Here is a 20695-nt window from a genome sequence, read left to right on the forward strand (position 1 = left end):
CATTTCTGAAGAAGGGTCTAGGCCCGAAACATCAGCCTTCATGCTCCTCTGATGCTGCTTGGCCTGCTGTGTTCATCCAGCTCTATACCTTGTTATCTCAGATTCTCCAGCATCTGCAGTTCCTACTATCTCTCAAATCCTGTCATGACATCTATCACCTAATGAGGAGAGAGAAGCTGAGGGGACTGGAAAGGAATTCTAGAGTTTAGGGTCTAGGCAGCTGAAGGCATGAATGGAGGAATGATACTTAGATGATGCATAAGAGGCCAGACTGGAAGAGTGCCAACATCTTGGAGAGCTGTAGGACTGGAAGAGATTATAGAGAAGGGCCAAGGTCAGGGAGGGATTTGAAAACACGGAAATTTTAAAATTTCCTCCATGTGTGTGCTTGTTCAAAAGTAACGTTGCCAGGGTGGGATATAATGTAAGTAAATGAACACATAAGTGACCAGGACTTGGTGCTTGTTGTCTCATAATGAGCAGTTTGCCTGGTGAAACCTGATGAATTTTCAACTATTCCACTTTAGCATTCACAGAAAACCAGAAATCTGATGGCTACATAAAAGGGATCTTATTAAAATAGCTGGAACACATCCTGTTGTCTGTAATTGAGGCAGGTGATAACGAAATACTTGGTTTATGGCCTGTACATTTTCCACTGTATCAAACATGATGAAGTTGACAGAGTTTGCCTGAATTACTTGTAAAACTAGTGTTCACTATAGGTCCCTGTGTTCAGTTAGTTAAAACAACCTGGGAACCAAAGGCAAAGCTGACAGTGATTGATCACAGTGGGAGGCAGCTAGGGTTTGGATTGAACCTTGTTCCGTTTAATACATTGTGTCAGCTGCAACGTGACTCTTAGCACATTGCACATCAGCTGCCTATTCAGATGTTGTACCTTGACTACTAGAAGTATAGAATCTTTCATTGTGAATGAAAGCCCTTCACTCTGAATCACCGGCACAGTCACCAGTCAGCTGTGTTGCCTGAACAAAGATGAGAAATAGAGATGAAAACGAACAGAGACATCGTTTGCTGAGTGAGTGCTGCTCTGGCAGAAGTGCTGACTCTCAAGTGATATATTAAACCAAGATACTATTTATTACTCTGTAAAAGATGTAAAAGATCCCATATCTATGATTGTTCAGAACAGCAAAGGAAGTTTTTTCAGTGTCCTAGTCTATATTTACACTATAAGAAACTTCACTAAATAAAAACATTGTCTGGTTGTTAACCCATTGTTGTTTATAGGACCTTGCTGTGTGCAAACTCATGCTGAGTTTGCTGCATTACTGCAGTGACTGTATTACTGTTATGGGATATCCTGAGGTTGTGCTGAGAAATTCAATTCTTTCTTTTTGATTTAACCAGAGATTAAGAAGCAAGGAAAAGATGACCCACACGTACAGTGCATCAAGCTAGCTATGCTTTCATGTACTGGACTAAAGCTAATTCATAGCCATTATACTTATTGACCAGCGTATCATCCACATATGCAGTAGACACACTGTTCATTTGAAGTATATTCCACACTAGCCACTGATTATAACCAAGTGACACACTAGTGACAATAAAGAGAAAATGATTGCAGAATTTAAGAAAATTCAATATGAAAGTTTTGGTTTAAATCTTGGCAAAGGACAGGAATTCCAGGGAAGACAGCTTCCTACTGCTGAGGTAAGAACAGCACACAATATCACCAAACATTGAAGCATACAGAGAGGCCAGTTTCTTGGAAAAACAAAGAGTTGAAAGAGAGAACATTTACTCTCAAATGAAAGGCCTTTGGGGAGTAGAGTTTTTCAAACGGCTGCTTTTGAAGTAGGGAAGGGAGCAGCACCAATCATCATGCCAGAGATGAACCAGGACAAGGTTAAGGAGGAAGACGAGGGGGAGGATTGAGGAGATTGTGTGGTTTTAAGTATCAGTCTTTGGGCATGAATGGAATGAATGAGGGACTTTTCTAGAGAGCATGAACATTTTGCAACCACATTAAAAAATAAATCAAACATGTTTTCACAGGCTGTATAGGGCTTGTTCCACACACTAAACCAAAGTAGAGCCACTTAAAGTTCAGAAAACTGGCTGGAAATTATTACATGTAGTGGGGCACAAGGATAATCTCATGCCAGTTACACATATTAACTGAGCTAGTTAACTCAAAATTCCACAATAAAAATCAGTGTGATCTCTGCACCAATAAAACCTAGAGGAGAGATGTAACACAGAGCAGCACAGGATAAATTTCATTTCCTTAAACCAAGGGAAGAAAAGAACATACAAGAAACTTTAGTATAAGAGGTAATGATAATTAAAAACTGACAACCAACTTCTGTAATTAATCATTTAGTAAGACTGAAATAAGGAATGTATGTTTCTCCATAACCTTTTACAAACTTGGGACATCGCTACTTGTTTTTTCAGCTAATTAAATTTTTTTTTGTAGTCACTGTTGTACAGGAAACATGGCAACTTTTATAGTAAGATTCCAAAAACAGCAACAATATGCATTTATTTAGCACCTTTAAGATGATAAAACATTCCATTCTCAGGAGGGATTATAAAACAAAATTTGACACTACCACTAAAGGGTAGGTGATCAAAACTTAGTCAAAGATGTAGGTTTTAAGCAAAATCTTCAAGGAGGAAAAGGCAGGCAGAGGGATGGAAAGATTTAGAGACAAATGCTAGAGCTTTGAGTCCACCAGGAATGGTCACCAATGGTGGAGTGGTTAAAATTTGGGATGCTCAGAGTTGAGGAGTGCAGAGATCTTGGTGGCTTGTGGGGTCAGACAAGATCATGTGGAGGGGGAAAGTGCAAGACCATGAAGGTATTTGAAAATGAGGATGAAATTTGTGGTGACTGATGTAGATCAGTAATCACAGGGTGATAAATGAGCAGCGCTTGGTGCAAGTTTGGGCACAGGCAGTGAATTTGACTGGCCGGAGAGGGTAGAATGTGTGAAGCTGGCCTGCAGAGTGTTGGAATAGTCAAGGCCAGAGTTAGTAAAGGCAAGGATGTGGGTTTCAGCAGCAGGTGAGTTGAGGTAAATGCTGAGGGAGATGTTTTGGAGGTACGCTTGTCAAACCTCCCGAAAGGCTGGGAGATGAGTGGATTCATCCTCAAAATCATGGTGACACTTCACTGAAAGGTAATTGTACTTGAAGGCAGCATCCCTATGCAGCCACAGGACTGTGATATACAATGATCATGTTGTGAAGGTGCATGTATACTGCACTGCCTGGCATCATCCACTGGTGCTGAGCTTGGCACTGAGTGAACATAAAGTTTTTTTTAATTGATTCATGGGATGTGACCATCACTGGCTGGGCCAGCATTTATTGCCCATCCCTAATTGCCCAGAGTCAATCAAATTGCTGTGGGCCACATGTAGGCCAGACCAAGTAAGGATGGCAGTTTCTTTCCCTAAATAGCATTGGTGAACCAGATGACTTTTTCCGACAATCGACAATGGATTCATGATCATCATTCGCCGTTTAATTTCAGGTTTGTTATGAATTCAAATTCCACCATCTGCCATAGTAGGATTGGAATCCCGGTTCCCAGATATGAGCTGGATTTCTGGATTAATAGTCTAGTGATAATATCACTAAGCCATCACCTCTGCAGTCACAAGAGAAGGAGAAGTTAGAGAACTAGGAAGTTAGAAATCGAGAGGCCAAACCCTGATGTCAAAAGTGCTCTGTTACAACCCTGACCTTAGCTGTATACTGTAAAGATTGTGGTTAATTTGCAGAATAAATCATTTGAACGGAATGAAATCTGGTGTGTTATTTCCTTTTAGTGTATTTTTCATTATATTTCACATTATACACATTGGTGGAAGAGACACTATGGGCACTCCTTTCACCTGCAATAAAATAAAAACAAAGGTAGCTTTATTGCGCATAAATTTGGGAATATCAAGTTAAAAGTCAATTCATAACATTAGCATTTTCCGAGACAACAGTCTCATAGCAATAGCTGCACTCTGAGTTGGTAATCCTTAATGGAGGTGGAAAGAGGCATGCTTAGGGATGGCCCAACTGAGTGGTCCAGACTTCATCTTAAGAGTTTAATATGGCATCAAGGTTGCATATGGAGCTTTGCGGTAGGGCTGGGGGGTGTCAGTGACTAGGGAGTAGAGTTTGTGGTGACAGCTGAACACAACAGTTTCAGCTTTCCCAAAATCTAGTTGAGGGAAATGCAAAAATGTCCAACTCATCTGTTTCTAGTGATGTTAATTGAGCGATAAATATTGGCCAGGGACAACTTCTTCAAATAATGTCATGGGATCTTTAACAATTTACCTGAAAGGAAAACAACTTTTCTTCATTTAATATCTTTCCCAAAAGACGATGGAGCATCCTCCCAGGACAACATTGGGAGTGATAGCCCAGACTGTGTACTCAAGACTCTGAAATAGGACTTGGACCATCTGACTCCAAAAGCAAATGTTACCACTGAGCAAATAGTGAAAAACGGAGGGAGGAAGGTACCCTATTATTTAGTAAGGCCTTGTTTAAAAGCTGTGAAGACTGAGATTGTTCCAAAGTTGAATCATCAAAAAGTAAATATTGATGCTGTAAATTTCTAATGCCTCAGTAACACAAGGAAATAATCCAATAGTGGTAAGATGTTTCCCAGGACTGATGATTGCGGCATTTCCCTCCTTTGTGATACTGCAATCTAATGTTCAATATTGACTCTACGCTGTGTTTGTTGTATTTACTATAGTTGTAAATCACCCAGCTCTAAATAACAGACAGAATGTGGGAAAAACAAGAAAAGGATAGACTAGCCTAAAGTAATACTGTTGATATTAGTAAAAATGGTCTATGTCATTTCATAAATAATTAATCAATTGCTCATGTGATGATAAATCAGTTTGCGATTAGAAATAAACTAGCACTTTAATCCAAACAAATATTCGAAACCTATATGACCCTCGATGATCAGAAGGCACAGAGCCAGTCATTTATCAAGCTTTGAAATGTCAGCATTTCCCAGAATTAGCAGTTTCTCTCCTGGGTGAGGTCAGAGGCAGAGGAGTAATTCATTGCAAGGGTATTGCAGACAAATGGAAGCATTTGCTATTCTATTACATTTACCGAAGATTAATCCATAATCCACAGTTTTACAGTTCTACAATAGCATCTCTACATGAATTCAAATTCTGCCTCATCCAAGCCAGTTCCTTTTTGCTGTCCATTTTCCTCAGCACTCCTAAACTCCCTAAAAATGTTAACAGTTTACTGTGTATGACTTTACCTGCACTTTCCTGGAATTTAACTCAAGAGTCTGGTTATATTTGACTACACAGACATCTCAGCTCATCATAGTCAGTCCCCACTCTATACCGAAATGAACATCTGAGGAGGAGAAGATAGCTGAATAATGAATTGGATGATCAAGAATGCTGATTCATTTTCCTTGTTTTTTACACATGAACGCTGGGGAGACTGAGTAACTCCTTTCTTTAAGTTGATAGGCTCCTGACCTCTGGATGCTGGTTCCTGGGACCAGGATGTGAATTCAAGGCTCAGACCGATCAGTGATACAGAGCAATGGAGCGGAGGAACAGGAATTCAGTGTTAAACACGGATGGTGTCAGAAATTGGGGTCCTCTTTAAAATTGAATTATTTTGATATTTCATAGTTAGCATTCCCAGTGCATAGCATTAACTAGCCTTCTACAAATAGGGAAACAAAGGTAAAGGTATAAGAATCACTGAGGTCATATTGCTCTATTGAGTTGATGTCAAAGGTTTGTCAAGTGCCACACTGCCCTCAAATCAACCCAGTGCCCAGAGAATTAGGACTTGCAGATTTAGAAGGAAAGGCAACTACCTTCAAATGGAGACGAGGAAGGGGACAACAGCTGTCCTGACATCATGAGCAACTGCCCATGGTCATTGGTCGAACATGTCTGCATGGGTTTCTGCTGGGTGCTCCAGTTTCCTCCCACAGGCGAAAGACGTGCTAATTAGGTGGATTGGCCATGGGAAATTGCACAACAATGTTCAGGGATGTGCAGGCTAGTTGGATTAGCCAGGGGAAATGCAGGGTTACAGGGATAGGGTAGAGGGGTGGGTCTGGTTGTATGGATTTGATGGGCTGAATGGCCTGCTTCCACAATGCAGGGATTCCATTCTGTTTTATTCTATTCTATCCTATGAAAGGGTTCAGACAGGTGACATAGCATAGATTGCCAGTCCTCATTATGAGGTACATGAACATGACTTGGTGGATGGAGAGATAGATAGAGAGAGAGAGAAAGAGAGGGCTGGGAGTAGGGGATTCAGGTGGACAAACCATCACCTTCCTGGGGAGAAGACTGGGAGTTCAACGGAAGAGCACCAAGAACGCAAGGGCTGTGAAACATCAATGACGAATACCCCACCCCATCACTCCATTCTGTTGGGACGCACCACTTCTGCTTCTCCATTCTATAGAATGGCTTTGGGATCAGGAAAGTGTTCTCGGCGGTGACTGGCTGTATAGTTCTTTTCTTTGTCCAATTAAAACATGTATCATAGACCACTGCTTTGTGGAGCACCTACGCTCGGTTCATGACAAACGACAACACCTCCCAGTCGCGAACCATTTCAACTCCCCCTCCCAGTCCTTGGACGACATGTCCATCCTGGGCCTCCTCCAGTGCCACAACGATGCCACCCAAAGGCTGGAGGAACAGCATCTCATATTCCGCTTGGGAACCCTACAGCCCAATGGTCTCAATGTGGACTTTACAAGCTTCAAAATCTCCCCACCCCCGACCTCATCCCAAGACCAGCCCAACTCGTCCCTGCCTCCATGACCTGTCCGTCTTTTCTCCCACCTATCCGCTCCTCCCACCTCACTGACCAACCCCCACCCCCACTTCCTATCTACTAGCCCCATCCCCGCCTCCTTGACCTGTCTGTCTTCCCTCCCACCTACCCACCCCTCCCTCCTCACTGAACAACCCCCATCCCAACTCCCTACCTACACTCACTTTTACCAACTTCATCCCCGCCTCCTTGACCTGTCCGTCTTCTCTCCACCTATCTGCTCCTCTATCCACCTTCTATCATCGTCCCCCCCTCTCGCTATTTATTTCAGAACCCCCTTCCCCACCCATATTTCTGAAGACGGGTCTACACCCGAAACGTCAGCTTTCCTGCTCCTCTGATGCTGCCTGGCCTGCTGTGTTCATCCAGCTCTACACCTTGTTATTCTCAGACTCCAGCATCGGCAGTTCCTACTATCTCTGTGCCATACCTAAACTGCTGATTCTTAACAAACTTGATAAATTATCTGAAAATTGTTTAGAAGTGGTCAACTTCAAGAGGAAACCCAAGCAGGCAATGACCACAGGCATTTACTCATGACGTCAGGAGAGCTGTTGTCACTTTGCTTGCCTTCATTTGAAGGTAGTTATCCTTCCTTCTAATAAGTAAGAGTGGAGCAGCAAAGAAATCTTGCGAAGGGTGTGACAGAAGGTGAGGACTCAGTTATATATAGAGAGTAAACAGCAGGCAAACAACAGCCCAGTATTCCTAACTGGACCAGAATGGTGGATTAATGAGAGGCAAATGTGTCAAACTAGAAATATTACCACCTTGGAAATGAACAATCTGCTTTCAAGTGGATTGGTACTTTTAGACCTTCACCTTTTTTATTCCATTAACTTTCAGCTGCAGCTAAGTTATTTGAGAAGTAGTTTTCAATGAATGGCTGGTCTTCAATGATGGATGCTTGCGAGTCCTGAGTAAGTGTGGGATTTGCTGCACATTGTATTAGAGAGAGGGATATGACTGGATCCAGACAGGGAGCAAGGAGAGCATATGAGTGAAGATGAGAAGAGTAGAGCAGAGAAGAGAGGGAAGAGAAGAGAAGAAAAGAGAAGGGAAGAGAAGAGAAGAGAAGAGAAGAGAAGAGAAGAGAAGAAAGCAGAGAAGGGATGTGGAAAATAGGGGAGGAGAAGTGTGGACCGGATGAATTGTGGGGATGAAAGGAGGGGAGTGGAGCATTTTAATGCAGAGGAGGGGAGGGGGTGGGGTCTAGGTAGATGCTATCCTAACATGGATAGGAGTGTGAAAAAACTACTCTAAAATTAGAGAAGAAAGCTGCAGGCACAAGGTGCCACTTTCCTGCAATACCTTTGGTCAAGTGTCAAGTGTGGACTGGCTGATCTTCCTTTGGCAAGTGAATGGAAAAAGCCCCAAGAAGTTATTAATCTGAAGCTGCCCTCATGTGCCTCTCTGCTCCTTCAAATATGTACAATGCACGACACAAGGTATAAGATGAAAAGGAAGAGTGAGGAGGCAACTGCAAAATTAGATTTTTTTTTAAAAAATCTGATATAGCTTTTCTCACACCGTCTTTTACTGCCTCTACCATCCCTGCAGGCAGTAAGTTCTATATTCCCACCACGGTCTGGGTGAACAAAAAATTCTCACGTCCCCTCTAAACCTCCTGTCCCTTACCTTAAATCTATATCTCCAGTCATTGATTCCCTCCACCAAGGGGAAATGGTTCTCCCTGCCTACCCTGTCTATACCTCTTAATTTTATACGTTTTATACATTTGTCTCCTCTACTTCCGTTAATAAAGGAAAATGTCCCATGTGACTTCTTAAACACTTTATCCACCTGTCCCACTACCTTAAGGGATCGGTGGATACACACACCACCTGCGGGCAACTGTCTGTGTGGAGTTTGCACTTCCTCCCTGTGTCTTTGTGGGTTTCCTCCCACAGTCCAAAGATGTGCAAGTGGATTAGCTATGCTAAAATGTCCCGTAGTGTCCAGGTCCAGGACATTGGGAGGCGATGGCCTAGTGGTACTATCACTGGACCATTAATCCAGAGATCCAGATAATGTTCTGGGGACCTGGGTTTGAATCCCACCATGGCAGATGGTGGAATTTGAATTCAATGAAGTATCTGGAATTAAGAATCTAATGATGACCTTGAATCCAATGTCAATTATCAGAAAAACCCATCTGGTTCACAAATGTCCTTTAGGGAAGGAAACTGCCATCCTTACCTGGTCTGGCCTACATGTGACTCCAGACCCACAGGAATGTGGTTGGCTCTTAACTGCCCTCTGGGGCAATTAGGGATGGACAATAAATGCTGCCTAGCCAGCAACACCCTCATCCTGTGAATGAATTAAAAAAAGCATCAGGTCCCTCTGATCCTTGGTGCTTCCCAACGTCCTACTGATCCCTATATATTCCTTTGTTTTGTTTGTCCTGTCCAAGTGAATCACCTCACACTTATCTGGACTGAATTCTATTTGACACTGATTTGACCCATCTGACCAGCCTGTCTACATCCTCCCATAATCTAAGGCTTGCCTCCTCACTATTTCCCACAACACTAATTTTTATATCATCTGTGAACTTACTGATCAACCCTTCTACAGTCAAATCTAAAACAGTTATACATGCCACAAACAGCAAGGGCCCTCAACAGTGACCCCTGCGGGGCCTCACTAGACACAGGCTTCCATTCCCAAGAACAACCTTCAACCATCACCCTCTGCTTCCTGCCACTCAGCCAATTCTGGTTCCAATTAGACAAATTTCCTTGGATCCCATGAGCTCTCAACTACAATATCAGTCTCCGATGCAGGACCTTATCAAAAGCTTTGCTGAAGTGAGAGTAGAGTATGTCAAATGCATTGTCCCCATCTACACACTTCTTCAAAAAATACAATCAAGTTGGTCAGAAATGACCTCCCCTTTACAAAACCATGCTGACTGTTCATGATTAATCCCTGCTTCTCCAAATGCAGATTAATTCTGTCCCTTAGAATTGCTTGCATCCAACAGTTTCCCCACCACTGAGTTTAGCCTGTAGTTTCCTAGTTTGTCCCTTGCTCTCTTCTTGAATAATGGCACAAAATACATTATTAGACGATCCAAACATATCTCAAATCTCTCAGTGCCAAATGTGTATGATAAAGAGTCATGGACAATCAATTGGTTCATTGAGGGTGATTGAAAATTACTACTACTGAGGACAATGTGGAACATGGTTGGTGTCATGCTGATGTGCCACATTACCTTTTATATGACTTTTCTGCATTTTTAAACAGTAATGGCCGTGAGGAGGAAAGGCTATTGGTCACTTTTATTTCTATTTTCCTGTGTTTTCTTTATGAGATACAAATAGAAGAGCTGTAGTGAGAACAAGCACACAAAACTAAACATGTTGCTTTCTATTGAAGAATTTGAGGCTTCTAAACATCTGGGTGATTGAGTCAGGCTGAAATCATTACCTTGTTTCCCCAGAACTTCTTGTCCATTTACTCCCTGCAAACAGTCTCTCGCCCTCAATCTTTTAAAAACTTATTGAGACATTAATTACAAAATAAACCCACCACAGAAAGTTAAAGCTCAAAATTTAACAATTTTATCAAGATGACAATTGTTAAGACAATGTCAACCCATGTGAACCAGAAAGGGAACTATTTGAATCGCGCAATCTCACTCCAACAGGTAGTGAATTCTTCTCGGTGATTTTAAATATCGCAAACTTTAAAATTTAAAATATTTTATTTCCTTTTCCTTTTTATTTTCTGCTGGCATTTGCATCTCAATTAAACCACAACTTACCACAATGAAATGGCCTGTCCCAAACAGATTCCCTTCCACAGAGAAATCCATGCCTTCAGAAACCCGGCTGTGTATCAGAGGTCGGCATCTGGTGACTGTGGCCTGTGCCCAGACCTTGCAGTAAGTGCTTGCTACTTTGTCCTTGAGAGCAATAGGACTTGGAGTCAATGTGAATGATTAGTTATGACGTATGTTCACCAAGCAGAGGGAAGACAGCACAAGGCAGCAGGCTGGCTGTCACCCTGATGCAGGCTGGAGCAATGACAGCACTCCAGAGGGAGGAGTGAGGAAAGGAGGATCATTGCCTGAGGAAGGGCAGGATACTGTCCATCCATTGCTTTTTATTTATTTATTCATGGGGTGAGAGCATCGCAAGGTAGGCCAGCATTTATTGCCCATCCCTAATTGTCAACCACATTGCTGTGGGTCTGCAGTCACACATAGGCCAGACCAGGTAAGGATGGCAGTTTGCTTCCTTAACGGACATTAGTGAACCCGATGGGTTTTGTTCTTGATAATCAACAATGAATTTGTGGACATCATTAGACTCTTAATTCCAGATTTGTACTGAATTCAAATTCCACCATTTGCTGTGGCGGGATGCAAATCTGGGTCCCCAGAAAATTACTTGGATCTCTGGATTAAAAGTCCAGTGATAATACCATGAGGCCATCACCTCCCCCCGCAAGGTGGAAAGATGGACATGGGAGCATGTATCTGTCATGCATCCAGACTTGATGGCTGGGGATTATGCACCAGAGCTGGGTGTCCAGGGCATGGTCAGTGCCAACAAATGTTATACCTGGGTGTTTGAACATGCATTGAGCATCAGAGGGGATAAGCGCCAGTCAGCGGGAGGAGTTGATTGTGATGGGGAGGAAGTTCCTGAATGAAGGTCTCATGCTGTGGGAGGATTGGGGGAAATGAGGATTCATGGCGAGTGAGGCTGCAGGTCACCTCAGGAGTGAGCGGGATCAAGCTCAGGACAGACATTGGCATGTGGATAGTTAGTGGCTCAGTAAGGGGTGGCAGGATGGAATAGGAAAATCAAAATAAACTGGGATGGGGTCAGTGGAAACAGGGAGCAGTTCAACGCAAACAGGTGACAGAAATTGCAAGTTGGGTAAAGATAATGAGATGGAACTGGAGGATAACAGGGGAAGGATTGAACACATTGGTCATCACCACGGAGATGAGCAGTTCATGAGCATGAATAGATGGTTCAGGGCCTAAGCCCACCTAAGATTATAGCACTGTCCAGGAACTGGGAGGCCTTTGACAGCGTGAGGCGATTGGCACCCGTTCAGTGCATATACTCTATCTGGCACTAAGGCTTGTGTGTGTGAATGTCCTCTCTAACAGTCCTCAAAAGTGGCAGCGTTAGATTGAGTGATGCCCCTATGAGAGTTAGTTTTCAATAAGTAGGCTGTGCCAATAATCCTTGAGAGCACAGGAGACATTCATCTTTTCCTGCATTGAATCTGGATTCTCTCATGGGGTACCCGTGCACTGACTTGTGCTTTTTACCTTTGCCTGGCTCCCTTGTTCAGATGGAAGGATCTCCTGCTGCAGTCCTGGTGGAAAAGGATCTCCCACTTTTCTTGGATGGCCTGGAGCAGAGCCTATTGCAGGGCATCACTGAGCAGCTAATTTCTGCATTGACTAAGACATTTCTAGGGGGATGTCACAGTCTGAGTGATCCTTTTGCTTACAGTGAATCAAAGTCTGTCCGGACTTTCAATATGCTACCAGGGGACCTTTGACCCTGATCGCCTGACCTATAATATTCGCTTTTCAACTTAAGCATCGAATCACAGATGTAATGAGTTGAGAACTGTGTGATCGCGAGACAAAATCTGACCTGCTACTCTTCCCCCTCCAACTCTGGGTGCAGAGATTCCACTTCCACCCTACCTCCAGGCTCAGACACTGAAATGGAAGATCCCACCAGCAGGATTTGAAGGTTACAGTCAAAGAACTATCCCCTGGTTTCTGTGCATTGTAGGTAAAAACACTCTTTACTCTGAGAGCTGCAAACCAGTTAAATAAAGGAATTAGGACAAAGAAACTGGCTAGAAAACCAAGAAACCCGACCTATCTGCTAAGCTAAGGATCATGAAGCTGACGGTTCATCTCTGAATGTCAATGTTACCGATAATCTCCACTGCAATGACTGTAATGTTCAACCATCTGCTCTTCACAAACCACTCAGAGGTTGATCTATGCATTGTATTTTAAACTTTTATACTCTGGGATCCACATCTTATTTCTAATTTGTGTGCATGTATGTTGTGTTATTTTTGTTTCTTGCATTTGATAATTAATAAACTCACCCTTTTCATTTATTCAAGAAAGCCTGGTTAAATTGACTCATTTAGGTCTGGAAGAAAGGTATCCAAAAGGGAAGAGATCTTTGTAGATCAACTGTGTTGCAGTTAACCAAGGGGAGGGTGAATAATCAATAGGAGCCAGTTCATCCCTCCTCACCCAGGAGCTCAACAGGCTCTCCTGTCTGGAACCGTAACAAAATAGGGAAGCTCATCCAGTGTCAATTCATAGCAATTCATGTTTGCTTAAGTATTGAGCATGTTTTAGAATGTATACATTTTTTAAAAACTGATAACATGGTTAAAAACTATCTTACATGCAATAGCATTCAGCGGTTCTTGCTATTTTACAAACTCCATGTTGCAAACTGGCTGATGCAAGACATGGAATTGTATCACTGATCCTCACTGTCCTTGGGTCAAAACTCTGGGATTCCCTTCCTAACAGCACTGTGTAGCTAAATTGCATAGAAGACAGCAGTTCAAGATAGTGGTTCACCCTTCTCAAGAATAATTAGGGATGAGCAACAAATACTTACCCTGACACCAACATTTATGGTGATGTTAAATTAGGATTTTAGTGTATGTTTATTGATGCAAATAGGCCTCTTGCCACTCACTATTAAGTATCTCATCCCACTATTCAACACTTTCTTGGAAAATGAGGCTCTTCTTGCTCTCATTGTCAGGAAACAGCTCACTGCCAATCTCACAGAATTCTCCCAATTTTCTCTCCAATGCCTACATCATTTCTGGGCTAGAGGATTCTGCCGTGAGAAGATAATTGAGCAGATTGAAAAAAATTATGATTGCTGACAGGGCTTCCATTAAACTATATTGTTTTCCAAATTTCAGAAAATGAAAGATTCTTTACAGTACTTTTGATGAGCACTCACAGCTGTAATGTTGGGCAATTACTTCCTGCATAGCAAGTGCCCCCAAACCACAATAAGATAATGGTCAGATAATGTGTGTTGATAATTATTGAGCAATAAATACTGGTCAGGGCACCAGTGAGAATTCCACTGATGTTCCTCAAAACTGTGCCATGGAATCTGATAAACAAGCTGAGTGGACAGATGGGGTTTTGTTTTAATGCCTCATGTGAAATATAACATCTCTAACAATTCAGCACTCACTCAGTACTGCACTGGGAGTGTCAGCCTAGATTTTATGCTCTACATTCCAGATTAAGACCTGAACAACCTCCTGATTCAGAGATGGAGTACTAGCTAGTGAGTATATTGTAGTAACTTTGGGTTCAAATGAAAATATAAGACAAAAACCTCACCTTTAAGCAAAGAATTAATTTAGGATGATCAGTTGAGCTCCCAATGTGACTCACTTACATCTGCTAGAAATTACAGATATTCACGTGCAGGCCTGTTCTCTGCAGTAAAAAGGAACGTGTCCACACACTGTGCCTTTGTTGAATTAAACAAGAGCAAGGGGACAATAATTCGCTGGTGCAGTCCAGTGGTAACACCTCAACCAATCAGAGCTGATTTGCCAATCAATCTGCCCCTTTTTTCTCATGTACCATAAATTGTTCATCCCTTTGAAATCTGGCATTCTTGCATTTGTCCTGATGAGTGCAAGAAGAAAAGCTTTGGTATCATGTTTATTGTTACAGCAGTAAACCACCTCTTTCTAACTGATGGTATTTTAATCAATGTTGTATGGGTTAACACCAGAGTTACAGTAAGACAAAGAGCAAAGTCTAAGTTTCCACGGAAAATAAATGCTGGCCAGATTTTTGCCCAGGGACAGACAAAAGAGCTGTGCCTTATTTCTGATTGCCTCATTTGTGAATGGTTCAATGATACACAAATAGAATGAAAGGATTTCAATAAAGCATTTGGAGAAAATGCCAGGAACCCATCAGCCAAATTGTGTGTGATTTGTGTGTTCCATTATAAAGATGGGTTTGTCAGGTTATACTGCAAATTGTTGGCACAGAACGTATGACAGAACCATGATAATTGGAAGTCAAGTATGGTGCTGACAGGAAATGCACCAGAACCTGAGTATCCACGAGTATACTTTGGATTTTGGCAATGCCTAAAATCAACCATAGTGATTCAAAAGTCTGTGGGATTTCAAAGGCAGGTTCTTGCAGTGCAAATCGTCTTTTGCACCTTTTTTTTTGAAAAGACATGCCTTAGGTCATGCACTTTGGTAAGAAGAATAAAAACATGGACTATTTTCTAAATGGGGAGAAAATCCAGAAGTCTGAAGTGCAAAGAGTCTTCGGAGTTCTAGTCCAGGATTCTCTCAAGGTAAACTTGCAGGTTGAGTTAGCAGTCAGGAAGGCAAATGTAATGTTGGCATTTATTTTGAGAGGACTTGAATATAAAAGGAGGGATGTACTACTGAGGCTTTATAAGGGTCTGGTCAGGCCACATTTGGAGTATTGCGTGCAGTTTTGGGCCCCATATCTCAGGTAGGATGTACTGGCCCTGGATTGGGTTCAGAGGAAGTTCACAAAAATGGTCCCAGGAATGGAAAGCTTAATATGTGAGGAACGTTTGAGGACTCTGAGTCTATACTCATTGGAGTTTAGATGGATGAGGGAGGATCTAATTGAAACTTTCAGAATACTGAATAGCCTGGACAAAGTGGATGTTGGGAAGATGCTTCCATTGGTAGCAGAGTCTAGGACCCAAGGGCACAGCCTTAGAGTAAAGGGAAGACCTTTTAGAACGGAGATAAGGAGAAACTACTTCACCCAGAGAGCGGTGAATCTATGGAATTCACTGCCACAGAAGGTTGTGGAGGCCAGGTCATTTGAGTACATTTAAGACTGAGATAGATAGGTTCTTGATTATCAAGGGGATCAAGGGTTATGGGGAGAAAGCAGGAGAATGGGGTTGAGGAACTTATCAGCCATGATTGAATGACGGAGCAGACTCAGTGGGCTGAATGGCCTAATTTCTGCTCCTATATCTTATGGTCTTATGAAACCAGCCCCGCCCCCAAAAAATGGCCAAGCCCAGATCAACTTACAGATATTTGGGGCCATTTGTGGGATGTTGGAAAAGTGTGCAAAAATTAACATTCTTTTCAGGTGCAAGGGCGCCAATAGGCACATCTTAAAAGCTTTTAAGTCTTGTCAAGTATCTAATTCATGAATAAACCTGCAAAAGTAGTAAAAATTGAAATAACTGCAGATGCTGGAAGTCAGAAAGAAGAACAGAAATTTCTGGAAATCTGAGTTCTGACGAAGGGCCACTGGACCCGAAACGTTAATTCTGATTTCTCTCCATAGATACTGCCAGACCTGCTGAACTTTTGCAGCAATTTCAATTCTTGCAGCAAAAGTAGTAAATGGTTCTGGATAGTTTATAGTATTGGCAGTGATTTTAAAATCACAGGATTAGAACCGTTGGTTTTAAAAGCTTATTTTTGTGATAAACTCATTTTCTGCCCCAGTGATAAACCTGCACCAAGTTACCATTCTTAAATATAATCAAATATTGTTCTTAATGTTCGGGAGAAAAAATTCATCGAATTGCAAAACACTGTTAGATTGTGTTGGCTCATGGGAAATTTTGCATTCAGCAATATGCAAATAGTTTCAAGCAGAAATGAGCAAAACATTTAATCCAGAAAATGACTGGTATTTTGAGTTCATTTTACAACCAGATCACTGACTGTAGCTCTGAAATTGTGTAATATTTCACGTATGAGATATAAAGGGAAAGAAAGGAGCATCACCACATCATGATGAGGTCTAACAGATTAAGAGAAAGATTGCCAGGTCTGTTATTATTCTGTATTTGAACTGGGCTACGCTTGGTGTTAATTGACATGTTCTTAAATACAATGGAATTTGTGTCTGAACACTCCAAGACTTTCACAAGTGCTCAAGGTATTTGAAATCAATAGTAACAGCAAAAAGAAGGGAAGTGTGAAATTACACTGCATAAAGACTTGTATCTACCAAATGCTACAATAAGGTTGAAAGGTCAGAAATAAAATACCAGATGTCTTGGTTCAAACTCTGGTCTGCCAACTGTCTGCCCCAGGCTAGAAGAATAAAACAGAACCTGGTTCTGGAGCCAAAACCTATTCCTTTCTACAATTGATAAATAAAGCTCTACATCTTTTCTGATGTCTTGGCAATGTTTCCGCCTTCCAACTACATGCTTTTAGCAGATTAGCTTTTCACCCAAAAAAATGGTAATTTTTCTTTCTCTTGTAATTGGGCTTCAGGAGTTTGGAAGTAGTTGCCAGGATGTATTTATTAACAGAAAGATTTGAAATGCTTGCTCCTATCTGACACGTCAATCAGTTGGAATGAGTCTCAATGAAGTGTCCAGGGAGCCACAGCAATCCAAACACTTAGACTTTATTGTACATGACACTCTAATTGTCTAGCCAATGCCTTGTGGCTCATTAGTGAATGCTTGAATCAATCATGGTTACAATTGTTTTTCTGCCACTATTGCAGTAGATATTTTTCCTAACTGATGTTATCTCTGTGTGCCAAAACTGATTGAGTCAATGTGAACAGTTTTGTGAATTCTGTATCTGATTCATGGAAAATTTGTAGCACAAATGCAAATTGATGATGTGCATACTTAAAGGGGTAATTTTCCAGGTATAAAGCAGAGAATGATTATCTGGTTGTGCCCCTCGGTCAGATAGTGAGTTTTCAGTGCCATATTGCAGCAATGACGACTTACATCTACATGGCACCTTTAACAGAATAAAACATCCCAAGGTAATTCACAGGAGAGCTATTGGACAAAATTTGACCAAGTCAAATTTGAGGAGACATTAGGGTCACGTGACCAAAATCAGGTTAATTGTGCAGCTTTTAAGGAGCAATGTTAAAGGAGGAGAAAAAGGTAGAAAGGTTTAGGGTGGTAATGCTAATCTTTAGGGCTTTGGGAAATGAAGCATGACTTACAGTGATGGAGCAATTAAAATTGAGGATGCTCAAAAGGCCAGAATTTGAGGAGTGTGGAGATCTCAGAGGGTCATGGGACCCTCTCTGTGTGAATTAATGCAGGGATTTAGAAACAAAAATTAATATGTTACAGGTATGAAATGAACAGAGATGCTTTACTGTAGGCAAGAATGGGGGAGTTTTAATAACTCACTCATCCAAAGCAGCATAATTGGCATTACCACTTCCTTACCTTTGCGTTAAACTTTGTATTTGCGCTTCAGAAGATGTCAAACTTGTGCTGTTACCTAAAATCTAAACTCACTTAAGTGTTTATCTTTTAATTTTTAATCAAGATTATATTTTTCCTTTTCAGGCTATTAGTGCAGAACCCCTCTCAGTGTGTAGTAGGAGACAGCAGTGCTGCAGTTCATTATAACCAGTGCATTTACATCAGAGGTTCTGCTAAAATCTAATTGAAAAAATCAAAGGAGTTGGGCAAAATCAATGTCAAAATACATGAAGGTGAGTCTGGAAAAATGTTTAACTTACTAACTGGCTCACATTATTGGATTTAATTTTATCAACCAATAACAGGTGTCTATGTTCTATAACAGGTCAGTGAAATTCTTGAAGTCAATTCATGGTTTTGTTTGTTTGGTTTAAATTGACTTAAGTGACTTGCAACCAACCTCGCAATGGACTCCTCTCAAACAGATTGCGTAACTCAGACAGAATGATATATTGCATACAAAACTGTTCCCTTGAACATCAATGGTACTGAGGAAACTTGCCAGGCGTATAATCATTTCTTGAAAGAGTACAGAGATCTCTACTGCATGGGGTATTGTCTGAGAATGTAAAACGATGAATCATATAGTCATGTGGTGACAAAAGCATTCTGCCCATGGTGAGCAGAACTCTGTAATCAAATGGCGCTGGCTGCTGAGTAATTGTATTAACATATATTGTACCATTATCACCAAATAAAGGCAAATACTTGGAACATAAGAAGGAGGAGCTGGTATGGACCATATGGTCCCTTGAGGCTGCTCCACCATTTAATATGATCTTGACTGATCTTCTACCTTAACTCCACTTTGTCAGCTGCTACCCATATCCCTTGATTCCCAGACAGACTCCTCTATCCTGTATTCGTGGTCACGTGTTTCTTCTATCAAATCAATCCAATGGACCCAGATTCATTCAAACAAAAGATTTCTTTCAGGAAACAATATTTTGGGGACCAGTACATACATCATTTGGGGGATGACGTGTAGTGAGTGTGGTTTGGGAGGACCCTACAGTTCCTGATGCACTCAACCACCTCACTCATTTCTGGGTCAGTTGTGGACTCATTGATAGTGATTGATCACTGTGATTGATCAGTGACCCTATCAGGCTGTTGGAGATTGAGCAAGATGAACTTTGGATCTTTCTGTGTCTAGCAGTTCCTACAAGACTGGGAAAAGCAGCTAATGTACCAATATTCTCTACCTGTAGTTTTCTTTTTCACTTGCCACTTGCATCTTCTCATAGAAGGAATAGGCCTGGTTTCCCTCCCAGTCTCTCAGATCAATTCTCAGTGAGTACTGTCGCCGGTTTGTTTGAAGGAAGATCATCTCATTGCCGAGCCAGTATTCTCCAGCTGGATTCCCAAAGCCCTACCAAAAAAGCATAACAAACAATGTCTGTACACCAGCTCAAACATTCAAGGGAAGACATTTGTTCCATCAACAAAAAGCACAAGGTGCATTCTTTGCAAGTGCATGAACAATTTCACAGAACTTGATGCTGGTGTGATGTCTCCTGCAGAAAGATGTTCAAAACAAGGGCTGTGGATGTGGCATTTCCTGCTACACATTGGCAGCTGAAGGCAGTTCAGGGTCCAATCCACGGTTTCTACATTTTTTTAAAAATGGATATTAAGTGAATACTGGAAATCTGAAACAAGAAAAAGAAACATTGGAACTGAGTTCCAATACAGGGTTCATTCCAGAATGTTAACCTATCTTGTCTCTTTTGGATTCTGCCTGAACTGGTGTGAAATTCCAACATTTCCTGTTTAATTGTCATTCGTCTGCTGTTTAACACCTAAAATCTAGCCATCAAGCATAGAGACAAGTAATCATACCTCACAGGAGACCATTTAGCCCACCTTGTTGTGCCAGCTCTTTGAAAGAGCTAACCAATTTCCCTGCTCTTTCCTGGCCATTCTAATATTTCCCTTCCCAGTCTTTATCCAATTCTCTTTTGAAAGTTACTATTGGTATTATTACTTCCACTGTCCTTCTCAGACAGTACATTCCAGATCTCAAGAGATTACTGAATAAAAATCATTCCATACACATCCCCCTTATTCTTTTGCTAATTGACTTAATTCTACATCCTCTGCTGATTGACCCTCCTGTCAATAGAAACAATTTCTTCCCAATTCCTCAAATTAAAGCCTGCATTTTGTTTATACATACCCCTTATTAAATACCTCTCTTAAGCTCCTCCAAGAAGAACAATCCCAGTAGGTTGTAAACTAACAAAAAACTTATCTTTCTTTGGTAAATTTAATGTTGGAAAATTTACCCAAGGAACTTCACAGAGAGGATATTAGTCCAAGACAGATGGTGAATCGATAATCAGATTTTAGGAGGGGCAAATAAAGCTTGCTGAAAGCTTTAAGAAAGATCTGAATGGGAGGATTACAGAGAAGAGAAGATACAAGAGAGAATTCCAGAGCATGGGGTCTACACAACTGAAGTCATGGCATCCACTGCTGGGGCAATAAGAGTTGGGTAGATGCAAAAGAAAGCTAAGATGGAGGAATGTGGAGTTTTAAGGCAAAGTGAGGAAAATGTAAACAAGAAT

At 41.5% G+C, this 20695-nt stretch overlaps 1 protein-coding gene across 1 annotated transcript in view; it reads right to left on the reverse strand.

Annotated features, from left to right (window-relative positions):
* The window catches only part of angpt1 (angiopoietin 1), a 177560-nt gene that overhangs the window by 5421 nt on the left and 151444 nt on the right, over positions 1-20695 (reverse strand). Inside the window, exon 7 of the mRNA XM_048595854.1 lies at positions 19331-19497. Within this exon, the coding sequence (XP_048451811.1) occupies positions 19331-19497 (167 nt within the window). The remainder of the gene's footprint in view (positions 1-19330; positions 19498-20695) is intronic.

The sequence above is a fragment of the Rhincodon typus genome, chromosome 4, assembly GCF_021869965.1.
Source record: "Rhincodon typus isolate 14 chromosome 4, sRhiTyp1.1, whole genome shotgun sequence".
NCBI classification, from domain to species: domain Eukaryota; kingdom Metazoa; phylum Chordata; class Chondrichthyes; order Orectolobiformes; family Rhincodontidae; genus Rhincodon; species Rhincodon typus.